The 25,271-nt window shown below is 50.8% G+C and overlaps 1 protein-coding gene across 3 annotated transcripts in view; it reads left to right on the top strand.

Annotated features, from left to right (window-relative positions):
* The window catches only part of MGAT5B (alpha-1,6-mannosylglycoprotein 6-beta-N-acetylglucosaminyltransferase B), a 37,702-nt gene extending 13,215 nt beyond the window's left edge, over window positions 1-24,487 (top strand). For 2 of the 3 annotated variants that reach the window (XM_032448269.2, XM_015879799.3), the window contains exons 4-17: window positions 6,944-7,056; window positions 7,146-7,219; window positions 7,946-8,113; window positions 8,570-8,734; window positions 9,224-9,393; window positions 15,580-15,711; window positions 16,299-16,432; window positions 16,567-16,697; window positions 17,432-17,593; window positions 17,986-18,132; window positions 18,884-19,000; window positions 22,435-22,509; window positions 22,646-22,920; window positions 23,880-24,487. In XM_032448269.2, the coding sequence (XP_032304160.1) occupies window positions 6,944-7,056; window positions 7,146-7,219; window positions 7,946-8,113; window positions 8,570-8,734; window positions 9,224-9,393; window positions 15,580-15,711; window positions 16,299-16,432; window positions 16,567-16,697; window positions 17,432-17,593; window positions 17,986-18,132; window positions 18,884-19,000; window positions 22,435-22,509; window positions 22,646-22,920; window positions 23,880-24,078 (2,062 nt within the window). In that variant the 3' untranslated portion in view covers window positions 24,079-24,487. The remainder of the gene's footprint in view (window positions 1-6,943; window positions 7,057-7,145; window positions 7,220-7,945; window positions 8,114-8,569; window positions 8,735-9,223; window positions 9,394-15,579; window positions 15,712-16,298; window positions 16,433-16,566; window positions 16,698-17,431; window positions 17,594-17,985; window positions 18,133-18,883; window positions 19,001-22,434; window positions 22,510-22,645; window positions 22,921-23,879) is intronic. The other variant, XM_015879800.3, reaches the window with a different exon arrangement.
* Window positions 24,488-25,271: the final 784 nt, after the last annotated feature.

Below are 25,271 nucleotides of genomic sequence, written 5' to 3'. Positions count from 1 at the left end.
GGCATTGAGCGGCTGAAATTACAGCTCGCTTAATTTTCAGGAGCAGAGTATTCCTTGGCAGGATCAACTTCTTCCAGCTCATCACCTTTTGCTCCTTACACATTTCCCCTTGAGAGCAACCCAAACGACAAAAGCAATGAGATGAACCCGAGCGCAAACAAGCGAGGCTGTGTGCATGCTACAAACACCACTTGGAAATGATCCCATGCTCCGAGCCCCACGAGCATCTGCATCGAGCTGAGCTGCTGCGTGGACTCATTGGTACCATACAGACATTTTCCTGCATTGTCATCCAGCCCGTGTTATGGCTTGAATTTGCTTTCTGTGTCTGCAGGCGTTGAAGGCATCGTGGTGGGGCTGATGGTCCCGGCAGCATTTACAAACACCCTCCTTTGATCTCCAGTGACCGACTTGAAGCTGTCAGTGAACGATAATACAATTAAAGGGTGATAATTTCAAAAGGATTTAATTCTTTAAAGCCCTTCTGGTTAGCACGGCTGCCACAATCCTGTCCTTCTCTGCTCAGCACAGCCAGGAGCTTGGGCTCTTGCAACTCCCCCTGTGCAGCAGTGGAATCTGTCCTACTTCTACCAGGGGCTGTTCTGCTGTGTTGGACCTCCACAAAAGCAGTGAAGGTGGGGGCACCTCCTGGGTAGGAATGAGCCGAAGCCCCTTTGTGCTTTATGGAGTCATGATGTTGGAAAAGACCCTCAAGTCTCTATAGAATCGTAGGATCACTAAAGCTGGAGAAGATCCTCAAGGTCATCTGTGGGATCGTAGATCCCAATTGGAGTTGGAAAAAGACCTCAAGATCATCAACCAGCAGCACAGCCCCCAGCACGTTCTGTGCTCCCAGTGCCCCCATATCAGTCTTGCAGGGATGGCTTTCTACCCAGAAAGTGCATGGAGGAATTCAAATTCTCAAGGTGTAATTAATTAGCAGCCTTGGAAAGCTGCTCAGCTGTCAGGAGCAACGCAGCTGGGAGTGACTACAGGGTTTTTCATGGCTGAAGTCACCTGAAGCTTTGCTTGTTGTCCCATAAGCGCTATCTATAGGCACTCATGTGTCAAATCCATCTCCTGCAGTGCTTCAGGGTCAGCTTTGTATAGGCTCAGGTGTCCAACATCCTCTTTAGCTGAGGTGACCAGGATTTTTTTGGGAATGCCCCTTGTTTGTCTCTCTGGGATAGGAGGCACAAGCTTCAGAATCCACTGGATTTTGCTCAGTGCCTTTTCCAGCCCTTCCCTCTCCATACCCATGCAGGAAGGTAAGAGATGAATTTCCCAACGAGCACGAGCAGGCTGCCAGTCAGCTGTGGGAAAATCAATACCGCTGTTAATTGAATGCAACCCTCATAAATCATCAGCGGGCAGGAAATGAGAACTACTTATGGAAGCCTCCTGGAGAGCTGTTTGCTGGGCAGGGGAAATATTAGCACGTGGTGAGAGCGCTGGTGCCTGGCTGGAAAGAACCTATGGAGGGATGAAGGGGCTGATCTCAGCTGGACTATGCAGCTGGGGTCTCATAGGAGCCCAGGTCTGGGCTGTCCCCAGGTGGGAGGTGGCAGTGGAGTCCTGGGCAGGGATCTGCCCTGCTGCCCCTCTCATCCACTGGCCCCATGTAGTGGATAATGTGTAGGCTGTTATTTACTAATGGCTGATTAATCTTCAGACTTAATTACTGCCGAGGCTCAGTTAATTCCACGCACTTCAAGTATTTGTTCTTATAATTGTTACACAACTCCATATTCCCCTGGAAATTAGAAGTCTCACAGTATGACTCCAAGCTGATGCTGTTCCTGCATCCTGCCAACCCAGCTCCCCAAACTGCTGCCACTAAGGAGCTGCTTCAGATCAGATCAGGCGCTGCTGATCTGATCTGGTCCTCTCTCTTATCAGTCCAGGTCCTCTCTCTTATCAGTTCTGTGCTTGCATCTCCTCAGCACCTCCAGGTCTGCTGCAGCCACATCCTCAGCACACCTTTGCTTTCTGCTGTTTTTGGGCCTTTCCACCCTGAAGTTCTTGGGGGTGCCTTGTTGCTTTGCAGAAGGTGTAGTTTGATGCCTTAACACACTAAAGGCAAACAGCTTTGAGCTGTGCTTGGGTGGATGGCTAGCCCTCAGTGCCTGTAGAATTTGGGTGCATCCTCCATTGGTGCCCACAGCATGGATCTTTGATTACAGTGTAATCCAAGAGTTAGAGTGCTGACTTGGAGGCAGCTTCCATGGAGTAATGGTGAATCCTCCCATGCTCACTGAAGGTTCTTCCCAGCAGCTTGCAGGCATCAGACAGCCCAGGCACTGAGGCACATGTTGCTGATTTATTCCCCTGTCAAGTAAAGATTAACAGACATTGAAGTGACTGAGCTGTAACCCTTTGTGTTCCCAGGAACAGGAGTTACTGCTGCCTGTGCTTAGGGCTCTGTTCTGCTCTGGGAGTCATGGTACCCCATCCCTGGAGATGCCCAAGGCCAGATTGGATGGGGCTCTGAATGACCTGATCAGGTACCTGGTCTAGAGGTTATCAGCCCTGCTTGCAGCAGGAGGGTTGGAACTGGATGGTCTTTGAGGTCTCTTCTGACCCAAGCCATTCTGGGACTCTATGATTCTAAGAAAACAAGGCTTGGGTTTACAGCTGCAGCACTGCATCCTGCTTGGGAAGGATCTCCCAGCATCTTACAGCATTCTTAGAATACCTTAATCAATGATTTTGACTGCTTGTGTTGGAGCGGGTGCAAGTTGTAGGTCTGTGGTGCTGGAACTGGTCAATGTGTTGGAGTACATGCGATCTGCTCCCAGCTGGGCTGTGATTCTGGCTGTGTCTTGTTTTCTTGCCAAGAGATCTTATTTTTCGTGCAATTCATTGCTGAAATGGCAGAGGCTTCTTGAGGGCTGCAGCTCGCTCAGGGTCTGGCCCTTTAAATGCATTTTTGTGAGCACCATCAACTGCCGTAAATGGAAAATAAAATAAATTGAAATACTTCAGCGTGTAAAATGCCCCAGTATTTATTACTCAATCTGTCATTTGGACAGCTGGGGCTGGCCACACGTGTGGTTTCCTTTCTGCAGTTTGCTTGGACGTAGCTCAGCTTTGCTCCTGCAACATCCAATGTTCACTTCACATGAGTCCCTTTGGAGCTCTCCCATCCCAAAATGCATTCCCAGTTTGCTTGCCTCATATGAATCCACAAAGGGCAAAGGATTGCTGTTCTGTCTCATGTCTTTGGGCAACAAAACCTTTAAGTTTGCTCTGTTAGAGCAGTGATGCAGTGGCACAGATGCCCAGGGTTGGTGGAGTCATCATCCCTGGAGGTACCCAGGAACCATGGAGATGTGGCACTGAGGGGTGTGGGCAGTATTGGCAGTAAGTGGGCAATTGAACTGGATGATCTTAGAAGACCTTCCAACCTTAATGATCCCATGATTCTGTGATTGAAAAGAGGTGAATAGCAGCACAGGCACCGTCATGAGCAAGCAAAGCCCTTTGATGAAGTTCTGTCTATGAGTGCTGGGATGTGGATGTGTTACCTTCCAAACATCTGCTCTTCTCCATCCGCATTGCTCTCTCCAAAGTCAACAGCGATCGGAAGAAATATAAGATGAGCAAACAAACATACCTAGGGTTTGTATTATGAAGACAACACACAAATAGGAAGAGATTTGTCTTTTCTTAGTGCTGCTTTTTGTAAAGGGCAATAATAGCATGGTGCTTTGTAAAGGGATAACCAGGCTGAGTCTGAGGGCAAGAGGCAAAGTGAAAGGGAGCAAATTAACGTATGAAAAAGGAAAGGAAAACTCAACCTCTGGCTGTGTTATGTGGCAAATGATCCGCCTGTGGGGAAAGATACGTCTTAATAGCAGTTTTTGGAATGAGATGAATACTGTATACAGTGCGTTATAAGCCACAGCGTGATCTGAATCGTAATCAACGTGGGGAAGTATAAATCTGAAAATAATAAAGATGAAATCAATATTGATGGTTAGGAGTAAAAGTACTGTATTTGCTGTAGTAAATGGTTTTAAGTTCCCAGGGAAAAATTTGTTCCAGAAAACCTTTAGTAATTTACTATAGTTTCAATGCTGGCATAGTCCCTGTGTATTTTGGTGGCATTTATATTGTCGCTATAGGAACAGTCAAAAAGCAGCAAAGAGAAAGGACTCAATGCAGGGGGATGGCTGGGGACAAGCTCTGGGTTTCGCCATGCTGGTGCTTTGCCGTGGTGTTTCTGGATGGTGAACAATCTCTCCATCCTGCTTAGCTGCCATTTAGCAGAATGGGCCCCTTGCCTTGTCCTTCTCTAGTTACTGGGAGTAAGGCATCAGATTCTGATGAGCTCCAGGAAAACCTTCTTGCATTTGAGCTTTTGCTGTTAACTGTCTTGTTTCCTTGTCCTCTGCTCAGGAGACAAATCACTTTAATGGTAGTTGACATAACTTCTACTTAACCTCTTTGTTGTCTCATTAATGCATTCAATGAAATGCGCTGCTCAAGCTGCAGCCCTGTCACATTGGTGCAGCTTTCACCCCAAGCATGGAACCCCCTGCTCCAATGCTGGCCAAAGCTGGTTTGGGGAATGAAGGTGGTAAGCATGTAATGGGTGGGAGATGGAGCTTGGCTCCCCACTTTGGGTGCTTTCTCCAATTATTTCTGCCTTTTAACATATGAAAGATGCCAAGAACTGTGCTGGACATTTCAGCTCCAAAATAGCTGAAGGGAAGGAAATATTCCCTTTCTTAGTCCAGATCATTTTAGTTCTCATTTCCTCTTAGGTAAGACTTCTGCACTTTGTGGGAAGCTGAATGCGACATGGATGTCTTGTTCCAGAGAACTAGAAGTGCTGCTTGCATGCCGTGATCAAACACCCATTTAATATCAAAGGGCTCAGCCTTGAAGCCTTTGTGTTCAGGGAACAGCTGTAACGTACGGGAGCCAGGCAGGCTGACATAAATGCCAGGATAAATCTTGGGAACCAGCAGGATGCAGGCTGGCTGTGAGGATGAGCCCAGAGAAAGCCTTGAGTTTGGAGTGAAGGTTCTGGTCTCATGTGAATGCATTTACCAATGCTCAGCCCTGGGGGATCCCATGGTTGGAGATAGGATGGAGACCTTCAACCTTTACCAGAATCATTTATGTTGGAAGGGACAGTTAATGCTCATCTAGTCCAGCTCCCCTGCAATAACATGGACTTTTGGGATTCACCAAATTCTGGCTGTTTGCAAGCTGGTTTAGACCCTATCAGGGGTTGGAGTGACTTCTAGGTGGAGATAGAAATCTGTTCGCATCCTTTTGCACAGCTGTGAGTCCTGGGGAAACATGGGGAGCATCTATACCAAGCCAATGGCCCTGTCCTGTTTGAGCAGAAGGTTGGCCTTGTTGGTTCTAAATTCAGTAATTCTTGAGTTTGTTCCTATTCTGCCCATCCCAACCTTTTCTTGGTCCCTACAGACATATACAGAGGTCTGACTGATGCTTCCTGGTGGATAAAGACCTGCAGAAAAGAGGGATTTAGGAGCTTTCAGACTGAAGCTGTGCTCACAAGCCAAGCTTGTCACAGGTCATTTCTGTTCCTGTGTTTTGCCAGGGTCTCACAAGGATTCTTCCTGTTACAGCAGCTGGTAGGAGACCTGGGCTTTCTTCTCTGCAAAAGGTTGAAAGTTACTTGGGGGCAATGGTGTCCTCTGCATTTATTATTTCTTAAAAGCCTAAGATATGTGGTTCCCAGTGGAGGTATGCAGGTTGAGTATTGATGGTCATAAACCATGCCAGGTGGGAAAATGTGGGCTGCTTGCTGCTGGAGAATGGACCTTAAATCAACAGCCGGAGCAGTATCGGTTCATAAACCCAGGATTTTTTTAGCCTTGAGGACAGAGGTACTTTAAATCGCAGCCTTCGGGTTCAGTGATCTGCTGGAGAACAAGCATAAAACTTCAGAGGGAAGGACCTGATATCAGCACATATTTTTGTGCCAGAGGTATTCAAGGTAGCCCTTTTGGTTCTGCTCACTGCTTATGACATCTCCTTGTATTATAATGATCCCAGCAGCAGCAAGAAAAATCCATATCCATGACCCAGCCACTGCAGAAGGGGAAATTATTTGCTGTGATAACGGCGCTCATCAAGGCATCATTTGCAGTGGAAATGGCAAGTGGAGCACTGGGGGTAGAAGTCTATCTTTGTTGAGTGTGGCACCCCTGCTCATGGATTGAATTCTCTGCCCTTTTATACCAGGTTTTAATTGACATGGGGCATCTCTGCCCTGCTCTGTCACTCGTGCAGTGGAGGGTAATGGTGCTGATTACACAGCCAGGATTGATTGTGAGTGGTGGTTCAATAGCTGCCATACGCAGCCTTTAGAGCTGGTGATGTTGGGTCTTTGACCACACTGGGGTGGTGCCCATGAGCTCTATGGGGCCACGACAAGGAGCTCAGTGCCAGCTTGGACTCTACCGCTGATGTCCCTGTCATCTCCCCATGCCCCAAAGCTTTCACCCTTGGGTGTGGAAAGTCAATGGGATTGGACTTCAGGCCATCCATGCATCATCATTTGTGGTTCTCAGGGCTTTCTTTGCCTCTTGCTATTTCTGTCATCTTTTTGCTCAATTTTTGGTTCTTTCTCCTTTTATTTTTTTTAACTCCCCATGTCTTCCTGCGTGAGCTGCAAGGCCAAGAATCACAGCGGAGGATTTTCAAGCATAGCACGTCTGAAATAACGCAAACAGATTTCGCCAGCATATTTAGCAGTTCCCGATGTGAAATGCAGAGATGTATTGCTGTTTATGAGCACGCTGCAAAAAATAGCAGGAAAAAAAAAACCTGTTTTATGCCGTTTTAAAGTCAGAACTCTTTGAAGCTCTCTGCTGGACGAGGCGCTGCCGTGTTACAGCCCAGCTCTGCAAGCCTGGATTTTCAGGATGTTTTCAGGGTCTCTCTGCTTTCTTCCCAGGTTGCAGCCAGCGGCCGGTTTGATGGAGAGGATCCAAGCTATAGCTCAAAACGTCTCAGACATCGCAATAAAAGTAGACCAGATTCTCCGGAATAGCCTCATGAATGCAAAAAGTGAGTGTTGTCCTCAGGTGCCCAGCTCTTCCAACCCCATCCGCTCCTTGTGTTGGCACCCACTACCTGTGTTGTCTCTCTCTCTGCAGTGGGGGATGGCAGGAGGGACCAGTGCGAGGTGCCCAGGGACCCCAAGTACCCTGACTGCGCTGGGAAGGTGGAGGTGAGTTGGAGCTCACGGTGGCAGAACCAGCTCTGTGAGGCTGCCTCTCCCTGCCAGTACTTTCTGTGTTTAATGACAGAAGCACGATGAGGAGGAAGCGCTGTCATATCTTCTTTAAATATCTGGAGCACAGCTGGTGTCTGGGGAATAATCTCAGCGTGGCACAGGAGCACATCTTGTTATGGTGGCAAAGACCTCCGTTGCTGATGCATGTCCTGGCTGACACAGCGTGCTCCCCACACCTGCACACAGCCTGGCGTTTGGCCTGCAGTGTGATCCCTTTGTCAGAGAGCATATTTACATGGGCTAATTAAAAGCATTTCCCCTCTCCCCTCCCTTCCCAGCCTCCTGCTTCCAGCTCCAGGCTGATTCTACCTGAAAGGTTGCTGATGGGTATATTGAAGCAACGTTGGGTCACTGGATTTTCTTCACCCCCCAGGGCTGGGCATCCTTTCTGTCCACAACTGGAGTAAATTTGGAATGTAATTTAATTGTCCAAGGCTATAATTCGATCTCCTGTCTGGGTGATTGGTGCATTTTACATAGCGGGTGCAGCCAGCTGTCTCCGAGTAGATCTGTTGAATTAAATACAGGCTGGTTGGGGGGTGATGAATAGGGGCTGCAATCAGTGGCTGTTCTGCACCCGGAGCCGCCTCAGGGACAGCTTTGGATGTGGGAGCTGGGAGTGTGGATGAGCCTCATTTGTGTTCCTTTGCCCCTTTGCAGTGGATGAGGGCCAGGTGGACTTCTGACCCCTGCTATGCATTTTTTGGCGTGGATGGCACCGAGTGCTCCTTCCTCATCTACCTCAGTGAAGTTGAGTGGTTCTGCCCTCCCCTGCCCTGGAGGAACCAGACGGCTGCACCGTCCCCCCCACCGCCACCCCGTGCCCAGGTAGGGTCCATGGGATAACAATAGGGTTGGGGCTGTGACAGTGGTGTTCTCAAGGCAGTGGTGCCAGCAGATCCCCAGCACCCATCCTGATGCCACATGTGGGTGCTCTCCCACCTGGGATGTCAGAAGGGGCACCAGTTTGGAAAACATCCAAGTGAAAACCACCCCTCTCTTAATGGGTCCTTGGCAGTTTTCCTACAAGTGCTCAGATTGGGTGTTAGAAGTTTCTGCACCAGAGAGTGGTGGGCATGGAGCAGCTTCCCATGTCAGCAGGCATTGCCCTGAGCTGTTGGAGCTTTGGGAGCATTGGGCACAACTCTCAGACTTAGGGCTGGGTTTCAGGTAGTCATTGTGTTGGACTCAGTGCTCCTCATGGGTGCCTTCCAAAGTGGGATATCTCATGGTTATGTGATTCTGTGATGCCTGATAGCAATCAGCAGTGCTCCATTCCCGCAGGCAGCTTTCCGCAATGACCTGGCCCCATTGCTGGATCTGGTGGGTACAGGCAAGGAGTCCCTCAGCTTCATGAAGAAGAGGATCCGGCACCTGGCCCAGCAGTGGCTGAGGGCGACCCAGCGCCTTGAGCAGAAGTTGAAGGGACAGCAGGGAGACCAAAAACATGTAGGAACCTATTGCATGGTGGGGTTGTTGTGGGTATGAGGACATGGGGAAATGGGAGCAGCAGATCTGTGGGGTTGGGGCTGTGTTATCAGTGTGGTGGCCATGGCCGTGGCTCAGTAGCTGGGCAGGACTTTGGATCTGGGTCCTGGTTGTCAGGTGTCCATCCCTGGGTTGGCACTGGCAGTGAGCAGGGCATGGGGCAGCATGTCTCCTCCTTGCTGATGCTGGAGGCATCTTCCTGCTGCCCTCTGGGCCCCTTTCTACAGGGAGATGTGCTCTGCAACCATGAACAGACCCCAGTGTGCACAGAGATAATGGTCCATGTACGAAGATTGAGCCAGCCACTGAATATTGGATCTTTGTTAATTGGACATAGACCACTTGTCCTTACACCTGAGTGGTTTCCCTGAGTAATTTCAGCCTGCAGAAGTGGAAAGGGACCACCAGTCATTTTTGGCTGTCAGCAGCTTGTTGTCCCTCTCTTTACAGATCCTGATCCACATTGGCTTCCTGACGGAGGAGTCAGGGGACGTCTTCAGCCCACGGGTGCTGAAGGGGGGACCCCTGGGTGAGATGGTGCAGTGGGCCGACATCCTGGCTGCCCTTTTCCTGCTGGGACACAGCCTGAAGGTGACAGTCTCACTGAAGGAGCTGCAGAGGTTGGTGCTGTGGTTCCTTTCCAACCATAGGGTTCCATGAAACCAAGGCATGATACGGATTGCTAGGGGAAGACTTTGCCCTGTAGTCCTGGTACTAGATCCAAGCATTACAGGTGCATCACTGGCAGCACACAGCATCCCCTGTGTCCCCTCTGCCCACTGCTCCCCAGTGATGATCTCTGCAGGAACACATGGCCGTGTGACTCAGCTGTCCCATGGGTCAGTGCCATAGCTGGTGCTCAGCCCATATCTCCCCCCGGTGTTGTTTGAGCAGTGGCTGTGCTCTTTCCTTCCTTCCTCCCCTCCCACCCTTCCTGCTCGGTGGCTGAGTAAGGCTGCCAGAAATAACCCCTGTCCCTTGCAGGGGGGTGGCTGCAGGATGATCTGGGTGGGTATTGGTCATTGCTGGGACACGTCTGCAGCATGGCATGTGGAGATGCAGAGCAAGTGCAAGCAGATGGCTGCACCCAGCCATTCAAAGCACCTGTGTGGGCTCCAAGTGAGACCAATATTCAGCAGAAAAGGTAAAAAGGAGATGCTAACTGTGTAGGAGACACCTTGGCTCTGCTCCATACTGAGTTATGGGCTGGTGGTGCTGATGGCATCACAAAGCTCTCCTCAGCTGCCGTGAGGATGTGAGCTGGAGGGCAAGTGCCAGTGAAAAGGCTGGAGGGGGCTGGTTGTGAATGGAGAACAGCCTGAAGTTGCCTTGTGGGCCACCGAGATTTTGGGTGATGCTTAATCCAGCTCTGCTGCATAATGAGTTGTGCTGGAATGGGAGTGAAAAATATAAGCAACAATCCTGGAGAGAAAAAAAAAACACAATGAAAAAATCCAACCCAGCCCCTGCAGCATCCGGAATTAATGAACAGAATTAGCTCCCAACTAATTAACTAAAAACGTTATAATCCTGGTCCTTGTGCAGCTTCTCAGAGAGGAGCAGGAATGCGTCGTAGCCATCTCCGTGCTTTGCCTTGTTCTGGGTTGACATCCCTGTGCTGGAGGATGGATGAAGTTAATGGCTGGCAGGGTGTTCTTCATGTTGTGTGGTTCTCGTTTGTGTTTTTTGATGGAGAGCCTCACGACAGTCATTTAATGAGGAGGAGGAGCCCTTGCATTGCCCTGGGATGGAGCTCCTGGTCTTCTCTGGGTCTGGAGGAAGTCCTGTCCCTTTGGTGGATGCAAGGGTCCCTTTGTGGGGTGCTGAGCAGTGCTGGTGCATCCATCTCCTTACTGCTGACCTTCCAGAATCATTCCTGCTGTGGGGCAGCATGGCTTGAGTGTGGCTCAGAGCAGAGATAAGCCCTAACACTACGGGAGCAAGCAGGAGACTTAGCTGAACAAGCGTGGTTAATAACGAGCTGTGCTACCATTAATCTCTCACGCTTAGCCAAAGCCCGACGGGGGTTTTGCTGCCGCGGGTGTGCGGAGAGCTGGGGTTGCAATCAGCAGCTCAGCCTGCAGCCTGGGTTGGAGATGCTCTGCTCCAGAAACGTGAAATGTTGATTCTGCATTTTTGTGCATTTCTCTTTGGCAACTCCTGCTCGTTTTTTGCAGCTCTGAGTTGTAAATGCTCCTGCCCAGCATGGCCTTGCGTTGGTACCCATGAATTATTCAGCACAAAATAACCTCTCTCCTGGTTTGTCTCTTTGCATTTCTGAGCTGATTTTTATACACGTATTGATCATTGGCAAAGGATTGCTGAAAGGTTTGCATGCTCGTGCTTCAGCCAATAGTTACCTACAAGCAGCTGTTCATTATTAGTGTGTATATTGATTGCAATGCAGCAGTGCTCGGTGGCAGTGCTTGGGATAGGGCCTGTAGTGCTGGGGATCAGGCAGGCAGTACAAAGTCCCTGTGCAGGAAGGCAACAGTCAGAGGGTTGGGTCTGAAGGTGGATGTGCCGTCCCAGCCTGGTGCATTGCTCCCCTCCCAGATGGGCAGTGCCCCACTGTGCTGCATGTCCCCATCACATCCCTTAACCCCTCTGTTCCCATTGCACTCTCTGTCTCTCTATTCTGGTCGGGCAGATCACGTAGCTCAGCACTTCCCAAAGAGCTGAATTACAGACACACAACATCTCCTGCTTCAGCTTTTAGCCACTCATTCGAGACCTGTGAATGACACTGCTGTGACCTGCCAGAGCTGTTGAACAACTTGCAGGTGTTTGTCCTCTTCTGTGAGAATTTGTTAGCTGCCTCCTGATGTGAAGCAAGAGGCAACACGTGGGATTACCCAGTAATGGGCATGAGGAATTGCCAGGCACTTGTTAGCTGTGCTGGAACATGGCTGGGCTCTGGCTCCCAATGAGGAGAGCAGCAGCACTAGGCTGCACCACTGCACTGTGAGTCTATGGCTGCAAGAAGCTGAGCCTCTGCCTCCCCAGCCCCCTGCAGATGTGGCATGGAGGGCTCCTGCCCCATCCCATGGTGGTGGGATGGGATGAGATGATGGGCACTGGTTGCAGTCATCACATCAGCATTGCTGGCTGCATGTAGGGATTGCTGGGGAGGAGAATGGGAGCGACGAGGAGCATCGATCTCAGAGGCGCTGAAAGGTGCTTCTGAAATTGCCCCCTTGAAATTAACTGCACATAAGGCAGGACAGAAAGTCGAAGAATACGGGATTTGATGCCTCGCGGGGTCAGCGCTTTACGAAGTGTTCTCGGAGCTTAATTGCTCTGGTGTCAAGTCCTGGGCTCATAATATGGGCTTTGCCAAAGCATTTAATTCTAGGCATGTGCTTGTTCCGTGCTGCCAGCCCTGGGGTGCAGGTGAGGGGTTTCCCATGTGGGGTGCAGCATGGCACGAGGCTTTGCTCAGCCCCAGAATCACATCCCACAGCCGGAGTGCTGCTCCTATCTCGCTGCCTGCCATACACATAATTAGAGCTGCTATTTTCCTGTGCTTTCCACCGCCACTGAGGTGTACTCAGGCTGCAAAAAGGGCCATTCGAATGGAAACGCGGTGTCCAGCTGAAGGCATTTCTAATTATTTTCTGGCAGATAAAAGCCATCTTTCTCTCTTGCATCTGTTCAAATGAAAGCCAGCGCGGAGCCTGGGCTGCAGGGCGTCACCATCCCTCTCCAGCTGGCAGACACAGTGCTGGCATCATGCAGATAGCCAGCAGTGGCCCTGCTTGTGGGTACTATAGTTGTGCTGGGGCTCCCCAGCCCATTCAGTTCCTCATCTTTCCTGGGAACGTTCTTTATTCTTTGCTGAATTCCCAACCAGAAAGAACCTTTTTCATTGGCAGCAAGGAATAGGGATGAGGGTGAGGAGTGATGGGAGGGATCTCCACCACCTCTGAGGTCTTCATCCTGTAGGGGGAGGAAGGTGCATAAATTAGCACGAATTACTGAGCTGTTAAATTGCACTCCTTCGTGAAATATGTTTATTCTGTGGCCAAATGAGGACTCGCTGGCTGACTCTGGTGCCGCTGCAGAAAGTTCTGCTTTAATCATAGAAAGGTTACGATAACCTTAATAACCACTGTGGAATTTAGATGGGCTTTGCTGAATTTTGAACCATAGAGTCATTAAGGTTGGAAAGACAAAGAATGTCATCCAGTCCAACCCCACCGTGCCCATTGACCATGTCCCCCAGTGCCACATCTCCATGGTTCATCATCCCCCAGGGATGATGACACCCCCACTGCCCTGGGCAGCCTGTACCAATGCATCACCACTTTTCCAGAGAAAAAATTCTTCTTAATGCCCAACCTGAACATCCCCAGGCACAAGTTAAGGCCATTTCCTCCCATCCAGGGAAGGAAAGGTTGGGTTAATTTGAAAATAGGTCAATGGGATGCAAAGATAAGCCCGCAATCATCTGAATTCAGAGAGCCTGCCCCACGCTCAGGAAGGGAATACGTCCCCTTGGTTGATTCAAGTATTTACAAGGGGAAAATAGCAGGACAAGAAGCTGCTCTAGATTTATTCTCGAGTGGGCACAGCTGGTGGAGGCAGCTGGCAGAGAGGAGCTGGGCTTGCATCTGCCGGCACAGGGGGAAGCTGAGTGGGGGGAGCAGAGCTGAGCTGTGGGGATGGGATGTGGGCAGCACCGCAGGTGGGTCTCATTGGGGAAGGGGGTTCCTCCAGGTATGGTGTTGGGGTGAGGCGTTTCACTGAGAAAGAGGCATTTGCTCTCATCAGTTCTATTTGTGTAATTTCAAGCGTCGTTAATAGGACACGGTGAGGGGAAAAATCATGGAAATCTCGCTCCATCCATGAGTGAAATTGGGCTTAGGAGAAAATTAGTTGGCTTAACTGGTAAATGATGAAAGCTTGAATAAAGGATGTTTAAATAAGGAGGAAAGGGGGAAAAAAAATCCCACCACTCAGGAGCTGCAAACTGGATTTGCATGATTAGAATATTAAAATCAGCAGTTAAAAAGTGTTTAGGAAGGATAAGTAAACAGGGGAGAGAGAAGCTCTGCTTGAAAAACACTGGCTCGATGCTGGGAGCACAAGGGATGCTGCAAGCTGGGGAGAGCTGGCAGGTGGTGGGGCTGAGCACATTGCTGGTGCCTGAGGTAAAAACAGAGTGTATGTGAGCAAATGTGGACTTTATTATTGCGTCTCTATAACATCTTAGGCATCTTCAGTGGCTTAAAAACTCCCCTTCTCCCACTTGCTACCATTGAGAGCAGCCACCTCTATCCCCCAAAGGGCTGGGTCACCTCGCTGCCCTGTTTATCTCATTGAGGTAGCTCTCAGAGGTGAGAGCCTTTCTATTCCTGCCATCTTCTCAATCTGCTGTGTCATGTAAAATTGCCCATAAAAGTTCCAGAACTGCAGCTTGTTTCCCCCGTGGCTGACCCGGCTGCTCTACCCAGAGCTGGTGCTGATATTCCTTGTGACAGGAGCACTGAAGCAGTTGCAGACACAGCTCTTAGCCTTAAGTTGAAAATCTGTGCTCACCCTGACTTTGGTCAGTAGTGTAGTTCCATGGTGTGGTTCCATGATGACTTGTTCTGGAGACAAAGTCACTCCTGGAGGCTTGGGATCATTCTTGGTTTGCTGGTTCAAGGCTGAAATAGGGCTGGAGGAGGGATCTTCCCATTGCACCAACCACAGGTTCTTGTCCCCAATGTCTTTTATTCCTAAGAAATGAGGAAATACCTACAGAGATAGGTGGGTAGATCCTACCCACACAAAATAGGGCCAGCATCTTGGGGCTGATATAGAATGGCCTGGGTTGAAAAGGACCTCAATGCTCATCCAGTTCCAACCCCTCTGCTATGTGCAGGGTCACCAACCACCAGACCAGTCTGCCCAGAGCCACATCCAGCCTGGCCTTGAATGCCTGCAGGGATGGGGCATCCACAACATCTTGGGGGTGGCATCTGGGTTCTCTGTGCTGCTGTTGTGCAATAATTGAGGAGTTCACATCTAGAGGGAAAAAAAAGATGCAGGAATATTGAAAGTGAGGGATGGACCACTTGTATTTCTGAGCAAACTGCTGTGCTGCAATCACAAGTACAAGTAACAAGGATCCTTCAGAAACCTTCTGGAATTGGAAGGTGTCACTTTTTTTTCCCCTTTTCCTGAGAAGGAGGAAATGTGGTCCAGACAAGCAGATGGGCTGTCAGGCTGACATCAGTAGTACACTTAATGGAACAGCTTTGGGGAGAGAGATCCATCAGTTCACAGAGGTAATTGAAAAGGGAAGGAGGCATGCTGCTGGTTTACCAGCCGTGCACCATGCCAGATTAATCACGCTGCCTGTTGGGGCAAGGTAGCTGATGATCTTGATAAAGAGATTGTGGTCAATCCAGTTTATCTGGATTTTCATAATGCACTTTATCCGCTGCAGAAGAGAAAAGGGGCTGAGAAGGGTTATTTGAAGGAGCTGACTGAGAATCCCAGGCAAAGGCAATGAATGAGGCCCACAGTCTGACTGTCCTGGCTTTATTAGGTTATGTCATTAATGGGATGAAATCAGACTCATCACAGAAACACAGAATGGCTTGGGTTGGAAGGGACCTCTAAGATCACCCAACCCTCATGCCATGGATAGGGCTGCCAACCACTAGATCAGGCACCAGCTCAGGCTGTCCCTGTGTCCCAAAGGCATGAAGACAACACAGAGGCCACGGGGCTGCCTAATAACCCCTTTGAGGCACCAGTCAGGGATGTGAACATGTGTTCTTCAGAGCTGATTGATGTCTTCTGCTTTCCTCCAGCAACTTAGGGGTACCTCCAGGCCGGGGAAACTGCCCCTTGACGAACCCTTTGCCTTTTGACCTGATCTACACTGACTACCACGGCCTCCAGCAGATGAAGCAGCACATGGGGCTCTCCTTTAAGAAATATAGGTGAGAACACTTCTTTCTCATGCTCTCCTTTTCCTTAATTAGCAACCAAAGGCAGACCCTGATGACCTCAAATGACAACGGGTTAGCAGAGGTTGCCACCCTACAGTGGCAATGGAAGCCTTTCATGCCTGCAAGAGGCAGAGCCCCGGCGCCGGCTCCTTCAACACCATGACAAATGTCAGCATCCCCTGGTATATCAGCAGCCAGGAAAATATGCGATTTAATTTAGTGCTGATAGTCCTGCTATTTATTATGTTTTCTCCCATCTCTTCCACTATCCTGCGCAATTTTATTAGAGAGAAAAATGACAGGCAATGTTATTGCTTTTATTATAAATGCATTTGCTCTCGCATTCAGCTTGTTGTTGTTGTTGTTTTTTTTCCCCCTCTCTGGTTTGATGTTCCCCTTTTCTCCTTGCTCTCATGTTGGTAATGCCTGCCTCAGCAGTCCTAGGATATTGGGAAAAGCATTAGCGAGTCTTCAGGAGATGCGTTGTTGTGGAAACCACTGGGAGGATGAAAGCCCTGCAATGGGAAACTGCTCATTTAGGGCACGGGGATGTGATGGGGTTCTGTCTCCTCTCCCAGGTGCCGCGTTCGTGTCATTGATACCTTCGGGACGGAGCCAGCCTATAACCATGAGGAATACGCCACGCTGCGCGGCTTCCGCACCAACTGGGGCTACTGGAACCTGCAACCCTCCCAGTTCATGACCATGTTCCGTAAGCACTGCCATAGGGTTGCAGCAGGGTTGTCAATATGGGGCTCAGGCACTTTGCTGGCATTTCACATCGCTTCTCCTCCAAGCTGTGGAGCCGCGGTGCCAGCTGTGTCCATCTGTTCTTGGTGTCTGCAGCGCACACCCCGGACAATTCCTTCATGGGCTTCGTGTCGGAGGAGCTCAACCAGACTGAGAGGCAGCGCATCAAGTCCAACAAAGTGGGCAGCATGGCGGTGGTGTACGGCAAGGAGGCCAGCATCTGGAAGGTGTGTGGCTGCGGGTGTTGGAGCTCCCAGCATGTCCCGGTCCCATACATAGAGGGCTTCTCCCATTCTCATTCATACATTGCCATTCTAGGCCGTAAAAGGAAACAGCTAACTCTTTCTTTTCTTTTTTTTTTTTTCCCTTGGTGCTCCATGGTGATGCTCCAGCTGCAGGTATGGTGCTGCATCCATCCTCTTAAAGCCTTGGGTTTGCCTCCTGGGGCCTCAGCACCCCCAGGGGACAGGGTCTGCCCTCCCTGCCTGTGCTCTGCTTGCTAGATGTCTGGGTTTTGTGGCTGAGTGCAGAAATGCAGTGCTCAGAGAGGCTGTAAGGCATTGTGTGGAGCTCTCCCATGTTTCTCATTTATACCTCATCCTTTCCTCCCAGTCTGCTCTTTAAGGGCCGGAATAAACTGAAATTACAGCATCCAAAGCACAACCCCTTTGTGTTTTTTTCCAAGCAAAATAATAAAAGAAGAAAAGAGCAATAGAGAAATTGTTAAAATGGAAGGCTGCTTTGGAGAGCAAAAGCCTCCAAAGAAGAAAAATGATAACCCCCTTGATTTTCCATGTAATAAAACAGGCAGAAGGATTAAACCTGAATAAGAGCATCCTAGGGACTTGTTAAGTGAGATGTGGGACTGTTAACGAGCCCTGACTTTGCAAACCCCCTGCACCCAATGTGCTGCAATCCAGCAGTCTGTAGCCCTAATGCTGCATCAGGGTGCTGCTTCCTTCTGCAGGGCAAGGAGAAATTCCTGGCCATCCTCAATAAGTACATGGAGATCCATGGCACAGTGTACTACGAGACTCAGCGGCCGCCGGAGGTGCCGGCCTTCGTCAAGAACCATGGGCTGCTTCCACAGCATGAGTTCCAGCAGCTGCTGAGGAAGGCAAAGGTGGGCTGCTCCCCTCCCTATGGGGGCATGGGAGGGTGCAGGGTGGGTGTGATGCTGGTAGCTATGGGTGGGCATTGCAGCTTTCATGGCTGTGAGCACCCCACTGGGCTGTCAGTTACAGAGCACCCCTGTGATTTGAAGTAGGTTCTGAGCATGTTTAAGTTATGGGATATTGAGCTGCATGGAGCTGCTGTAGTGGCTCGCTGCACAGAGCAGCAGCACAGGGGATGCTGTTGGGTCATTTTCTATAGGGCTGAGGGATGCTAGTGGGTGATTTGGGTCACTGGGAGCTTTTCTTATAGGGCTGGTGGGTGATCTGGAGCCTCTCCTATGGGGCTGAGGACTGCTGGGTCTGCAGCTCTACATCACCAACCTGGGTTTGCTCCCCACAGCTCTTCATCGGCTTTGGGTTCCCCTACGAGGGTCCGGCCCCACTGGAAGCCATCGCCAACGGCTGTGTGTTCCTGCAGGCGCGCTTCAACCCTCCCCACAGCTCCCTCAACCATGAGTTCTTCCGTGGGAAGCCCACCTCCAGAGAGGCAAGTGCTCAGTGGTGGGAAAAAGCACCTGACTGAGATCTTCGGAGAGATCCAAATCCCAAAATGTGAATGTATCATCCCAACATGCATCTGTTGGATGGAAGGGGCTGTGGGTTGTAGAGGAGAGTGATGCAGGGGGATGCTCATAGACCCCACCCTCAGAATCCATTGCCCGTTTCCTTCCCACTGTGCTGATCCATTCACATCCCTCCCAGAATAAGGGCTGGTGTCCTGCTGGCAGCCTGATCCCCCTCAGCCCATTGTATTTTTGTAAAATGAGGAGGATATGGGGAGTATGACATCCCTCCCAGGCTTGCCCATTGCTGGGAATTCAATCTAAGTGAAGCAGGAACTCTTTAAAAGTTAAAGGGTTGAGAAAATTGCTTCTTTTATTATTAATGAAGTGGATAATGCGGCACAGTGCTCACTCCCTCAGCTCGGCTGGGCTGTGTCACACTGTCCCCAATGGCTCCCAGTGTTCTGGAGTGCCCTGGGGTGTTCATGTGGAGGATGGGAGGAGGTGGTCACTGCTACAAATGAGAATGGAAAGCAAGCAAGAAGCACACATGGCTCTTCTTCTAGCAGGCTCTCCTGCTATGCAATGCCTTCCAAGACAGCTCAGCATCCTCTCTCCTCCTGCCCCTACCCAGGCCCCCAGGGCTCTAGCTGCCTTTTAGCAGAGTGAGGCTGGAAAAGCAGCATTTGGTGCTACCAACAACTGCAAACCAACAGCTCCTGTGCTGTGCTATAGGTGTCCTCCCAGCACCCGTACGCCGAGGACTTCATCGGGAAGCCACACGTGTGGACTGTCGACTACAATAACTCCGAGGAGTTTGAAGCTGCTATCAAAACAATTCTGAGGACCCAGGTGAGAAGGGCTCCCCAAAATGAGCCTGTGTGCCAAGGTGAGAACAGCTCTCATCTGCTCTTTGTTGCCCTTGGGATGAGCTGTACCCTCACTGTGACAGCGTTTTGGGGTGGGTGCATCACCATGCAGCTGTGAGGTGAGGTCAGTGTGGATGAGGTCATGTCGGCGCCTCGCCACGATCTCTGCTGTTAAAAAAGGAAAGGTAAGAAATAAAAAGGGGGTTGTGAGGAAGTTGTGCTGCAGGCTGATCAGCTCCATCTCCAGATTTCTCCCCGTTCCCACGTCAGCTGCTCATAGAAATGCAGTTGTGGTGCAGTCACAACACATCCTTCCTCCCTTCCTTAATTAACATCTCCTACGTCGCTGAGAGGAAGGAGGGGAGGAGAGTGTGGATGAGGCAGCAGCACAGAGAATGTGGCACCAGCCTGGGGGTGCTCGGCTGTGGGGTTTTCTGGGCATTTTGCTTTGTGGTGTGGCACCTATGCTGGAAATATGGCTTCATGGTCTATTGAATGATGTCTCCATGGAGCAGGGAAGTCCCACAGACCCCTTGTTTTGGACGATCCCCATTGCCTTGTTGCTGCTGGCCATGCCCCTTTAGGGGCTGTCAGGGTGTGCAAGCCTAAATTCACCCCAAATGAATACAACCCAGAGCAGTGTGCTGTAACAGCTCTGCAGGGAGAAGTTCCCATACACCGAGAGGCACAATAAGATAAGCCCACCAATCCCCTCTGCTCTTTGCTCTTTTAAATGTGATCTGTATATTTACCATCTGCAAGCAGAGCAGGGAACGAGCAGAGCAAGAGTCAGCAACGGCCTGTTTGTCTGTTTTTAACATATCTGTGTTAGAGATGCTGTCAATGCAATTAAGACTAACAGTTGACCAACCTCCCAGCTTTAAAAGCCCCACTATTAGCTTTGGGAATCCCTCGGTATCTTGTCTTTAAACTACTGCTGGTTACAGCAGGAAATGAGAACAGCTGATGGGTGGTGAGAACGGGCAGCTCAGTGCTCAGCCAGGTGGGAGGAACTGCTTTCTGCCTCCTTCTTTCCTATAGCAAAACAGGGCGTTGTGTTTTCAGACTGTTTGGCAAATCTCTCCTTCAGAATAATCACCATCCATTTATTTCTTTCGCTCCAAACGTTGCATTTCACCATTACTGAAATGAAATAAGGTGTTTTTGTTTCCCATCTGTGTGTCTTTGTTTGGAAATGACCTGCTAGGGAAACTTGTATCTGAAATGATGCATTTCCCTTTGCCTCACCAAACCAAACAGATTGTCTGACCTGAAACAAAGCATTTTTCTCCTTGCTGGGAAATATTGGGAATTAAAAACTGACCTGAAACTGGTTTTACTCTTTTCCTTTCTATTCTTCCTCTTTGATTTCCCCTTCCTTTTGCCCTTTTCATTTTCCTCTCCCCTCCCCTTTTCCCTTCCTCCCCCCCTTTTTCTTTCTTTTTCCTTTTTCTCTTTTCCTTTTTCCCATTTCCTCTCCCCTCCCCCCTTTTCCTCTCCCTTTGTCCCCTTTTCCTTTCCCCCCTTCATTAAGAAGTCACTAACCACACACCTTTGGCTTTGCACCTTCAAGGCAAATCTCAGCTGAGCACTTTCAGGAGGGTGAGATGCCACCCCCTGCTGTTGTACCAGCAATGAATTGCAGCTCGCTGCCATAGCCTGGGCTGAGAGGGGCAGAGAGGTTTCGAGGCACAAGGATTTCTCAGCCTTCAGCTCTTTCCATTTGTCCCAGCACAAGCCATTTAACAGACCCAATATTCTGGTGTAGCGAAGGGAGAAGGCATCATTATATTAAAGTCAAACATACAGGAATATAATGGAAAATTATACATTTCAGCCTATGCTTGAAAGAGTGGCGTATTAAACATCGCAGCGAAAATAGCTGGTTTGAGTGCTCCCAGCCTGCTGCCGGGGGGCAGCTGACAATTGCATTATTTTGCTGCTCATTACTTAGGGATTATGTTTTTCTTCCTTTTCCTTTGCAACAAGGGAAGCAGTTCTGGGATACCCAATGGGGTCTGTAAAAGAAACAAACCCAAAGCACCTTTGTGCTTTGCATTGCATCCCCACCGATGCATGCAAGGGAGGGTTGCAAAATCCCTTTTCAAGAACAAGGGCAGAGCATCACCCCGTGCAAAGCCCCCCCAGCACTGCTGTTGTGAGTGCAGGGGTGTGAGGCTGAGTGCTGCAACCCCAAACCTGCAAGACCTGGCTCTGGTTAACTGAGCAGCATCAATGCCTGTCATGGTGTCAGCACCAATTACACGGCACACCTGTAATGAGACAGAGCAGCTGCGATTTCCAGCCTTGCTGAGATCTCAGGTGGGATATTTATGGTGGAGAGATGCTTAGAGGGATCTTGTTGGCAGGCTGAGCCTTTGGAGCTTGGCTCTGACAGGTACTTCAAAGGAGACAGCTATTTTGGAGGTGCAGAAAATAGAAGCAGCAGTGTTTTCCGGATGAACTATCTGGGGTATTTTTTTTACTTATCATCCATCCTTTGTATGAAGCTCTGCAGAAATGCAGAGGGGAAGGAGGGCTCTAGGACCTGCCCAGCTCGTCCTACATGAGATAGAGGAGATGTGGGGATGGTGATGTTGGGGACGCTGGGGAGTTTGGTGATGCTACGTGGGTTGGGGATGCTTTGAAGGAGCTGATTTCAACACCAGGACACAAGGGCAGCTCTCAGGAGGGAGGTGTGATGTGGAAGAACGGGTGAGGACCAGCAGTGTTTCATAACCCATGCTATAAATACACTGGTTGTTGAAGTGCTGCTGGCTCTGCATAAATAGCAGGTAGGAACGTGGGGCTGCAGGGGACACATTTGCTCCATGGTCCCACAGCCCTGTGTTGGTCACCAGCACCTTCAGGGGGATGGACAAATGCGTCCAGAAATGGCTTACTTGGGAAACTGGGGTGTGGAGCAAGGTGACTTCATTTGAACATATTAAGGTGAGTTGAACCCCATTTAATCCTTCACCCTTTTTCTCTTAAACCTGTTGTTGCTTGCAGAGCTCTTGTAGTCCTCAATTTCTTCCAAAGAGGAATGAATAATACAGCACTGAGTACCCCACAGGGGGTCCGATCCCTGCAGTTGCCCTCCCGTTGTTCTTGCTATTTTTAGGGAAGGGAGATGAACTAATTCAGGAGCAGAATGACTTCGCTCCACGTCTCTCTGCCTGATGGTGGATGAAGGGCAGGAGCATCACCCACTTGGCCAGTGATGGCAAATGCACTGATAATAGTTAATGCATCCCATCCCCAGCTTTGTGTTTTGGCAGCACAGGTGCTGAGGAGTAGTGATGCAATGAGAAACATGCCATGAGCTTTAGTGCCTCAAGGTGCTGCTGCCAGGGCTGGAGCATGGCAGGGCTGTGCCTGCTTCTTGCTGCAGTGCTGTGCTCTTCTCCTGCACAGGTGGACCCTTACCTGCCTTACGAGTACACCTGCGAGGGGATGCTGGAGCGGATCCACGCCTACATTCAGCACCAGGTTGGGCACCATCCCTGTTATGCTGTGGGATGAATGGGAGGAATGCTGGGGAGGTGTCCCTGCCAGGGATGCTGAGCCCCACCCCTACACATCACCCTTCCCCTTCAAGCACTGACCTATTCCCTTTCCTTTCCAGGATTTCTGCACCATGCCGTCCCCGCCACCGCCTGCCAAGGCCCAGAGCCCTGCTATGCAAAGCCCTCCGAGCCCCCTGGCCCTGTCTCCCAACGCCACCCACCTGGTGTGGTCCCCCAACGCCCACCGGGACCCCCAGGCCTGGCCGCCAGCGGACTCACTGCAGGTGTGGCTGTCAGAGGGGCGGCATTCCTGCACCGAGACATGCCGCCTGCATGGGCTGGTGTGCGAGCCCACCTTCTTCAGGTTCCTCAACAAGAAGGAGGTGTTCCTGCAGTGAGTGTGTCCTCAGCGGGGCGGTGATACCTCAGGGGGGGCTGCAGGAGTGGGGTCCCCAATCCCCAGCGCTGGGTGTCCCCAGCAACCTGTCTTCATGTCCTTTGTCCCTAAAGCCCCCTGCACCCATGGCATCCCTGTGCTTGCTCCAGCAGCTCTGTGCTTCCACAAGCAGTGACGGCATTGGCATTTGCTGCCGTCCCGCTCCCAACCCCGCTTCTCTCCACCTCCCGCCCGCTCCCTCCCTTTCTGTCTTTTTTTTTTACATCTTTCTCTCTGAAAACTGCATTTTGAACACACAGCGGTGAAGTTTTAATAGAGTATAAATCTGCCACCAGGCTCCTGGCTGCTCTGTGGGCAATTAAGATGCCAACATTACCATTTTCGTCACGCTGGCCAGGCAGGCGATTGGAGCCCTGGTGACAGCTTTATAGGATGAATTAGGGCTGGAGCTTGTGTTTTCTGTGTGCTCCCCCCACCCCCTTCCCCGGAGCCAGGGCAGCTGTGGATGGGCTGATGGGGCCATGGAGGCACAGAGCAGCAGGGGCAGCTCCTTCTTCTCCTGGGGTTTTTGTGGTGTGTGTCCCCATTTTGCTGATCCTGGAGACACTGGGACTTTCATTGAGGTTGGGTGCGCTTCCAGAAATGGCATCTGCTTGTGGAAGTGCAAGCAGAGTAGGCAGACCTCTCGGTCTGGGTAGGATATAATGTTTTTAGTGGAGTTGTCCGTGGCCCACTCAAGGTTTGGGTGGTTTTTGGGTTAATTTGCGTGGGATTTGGGGCTGGGCATGCAGTCAAAGGGTTCACAGAGCTCATGGATCCTACACCCATAAAAGGTGGGCTTGTCACTGGGAATGCTCCTGGAAGGACAGGTTGAGCATCAGAAACCCTTTAGTGAAGCACCTGGCAGCCTCTCCACCCTGGAACTGCAGCCTCCCCACCTTTCTCTTCCTTCCCAGGCTCAGCATCACCTGCGACAGCACCGAGTACGAGATGAACCATCTCTACCCAGCAGTGGCAGAGAACGTTCACGAGTGCTACCTCCAGAAGGAGCCGCTGCTCTTCAGCTGTGCGGGGCACAACACCAAGTACCGGCGTCTCTGCCCCTGCCGCGACTACCGCGAGGGCCAGGTGGCTTTGTGCAGGGACTGCTTGTGACTCCAGCCCCGCGGTGGTGATGCGCCATGTGCCGACGGAGGCTTTATCTCAAAGCTCGTGCAATAGCTGGGCAGGCAGGATGGGATGCGTGCTGAGCCAGGGGTGCTGGGCTGCAAACGGCCGCAGCCTGATGGGCAGTTCCATTTTCCTCTTGAGGAAGCCTGTCCGCATCCAAACCCACCTGGACCGCGTTGGCGCTGGGATGGGGGTGGCGGTGAGAGGGAGCTGGAGGGCATCACCCTTCCCCTCTTCCATCCGTGGGATGAGCCACCAGCAGACTGCAGTTTCAGGGTTTTCATTCACTTTGAAGCATCCCAGGTTGTTTTATTTATTTATTTTCTACCCCCTTTCCCTTCCAACCCCCCCCTCCTTCAGAATGAGTGGTGAATTAAAGGGGAAAAAAAAAGAACACCCAGCCCTTCTTGTGAGGAGTTATTGGGTTGTGCTGGGGGATCCTTCCTTGGCCGGGGAGGGCAAAACCTGAGGATAGTGGCTGCAACGGGTGCATGCAGAAGGGGTTCGGCCTGCAGCACGAGGCTGGGGCTGAGCAGTGCTGTGTGGGGCTCCAGAAGGATGCTGGGCTCAGGTAACCACTGTGTCGATGGTGGCATGGTGCTGCTCCTAGTTTGAGGCAGGCGGAGGTGGTGCAGCAGCTGGCATGTTACTGGCACAGAGTGAAGGTGGGGGCAGCTTTAAGGCAGAGCAGCTGCAACAGCAGCATTGTGCCTGCATCCCCAGCACTGCAGCCCCTGCCTTCCTGAGCAGCTGCGAGAGAAGGTGAGTTCCAGGCCAAGAGCTCCATGCAGCATCTTCACTTCTTTAGCTTCTCTTTAAGCTCATCGTCTTCTTTTAGAGAAGTGTTTGCTGCTGCTTGTGTTTCCTCTCCTGGCATGCAATCCTGCTGGCTTAGTGGGACCTGTGGTGAGAAGGCTGGTTGGGTTTGGGGATTCTCATGGAGTGGTGCTGCAGGGTCAGTGCTCAGTTTTTAGTGGGTAAAAACACAGCTGTGAGCTGCACACTGGGCACTTGTACCATGCACAGAATAACCCCTTATCTCAACCTGATGGTGCCACCTGGGAGCACTGTGCCCACCTGGCTCTGAGTGGCAGAGCAGGGGCTCAGCAGGATGAGTTCAGCCCCATTTTGGCACCATGCTGCTCTTGCTGTCTCCCAGCCCAGAGCCAGCGCTGTTA

Source organism: Coturnix japonica, chromosome 23, assembly GCF_054131305.1.
Source record: "Coturnix japonica strain WE chromosome 23, WE-NBRP24, whole genome shotgun sequence".
Classification (NCBI taxonomy): domain Eukaryota; kingdom Metazoa; phylum Chordata; class Aves; order Galliformes; family Phasianidae; genus Coturnix; species Coturnix japonica.
Note: the sequence above shows the minus strand (reverse complement) of the source record. Positions and strands in the feature narration are given on the sequence as shown.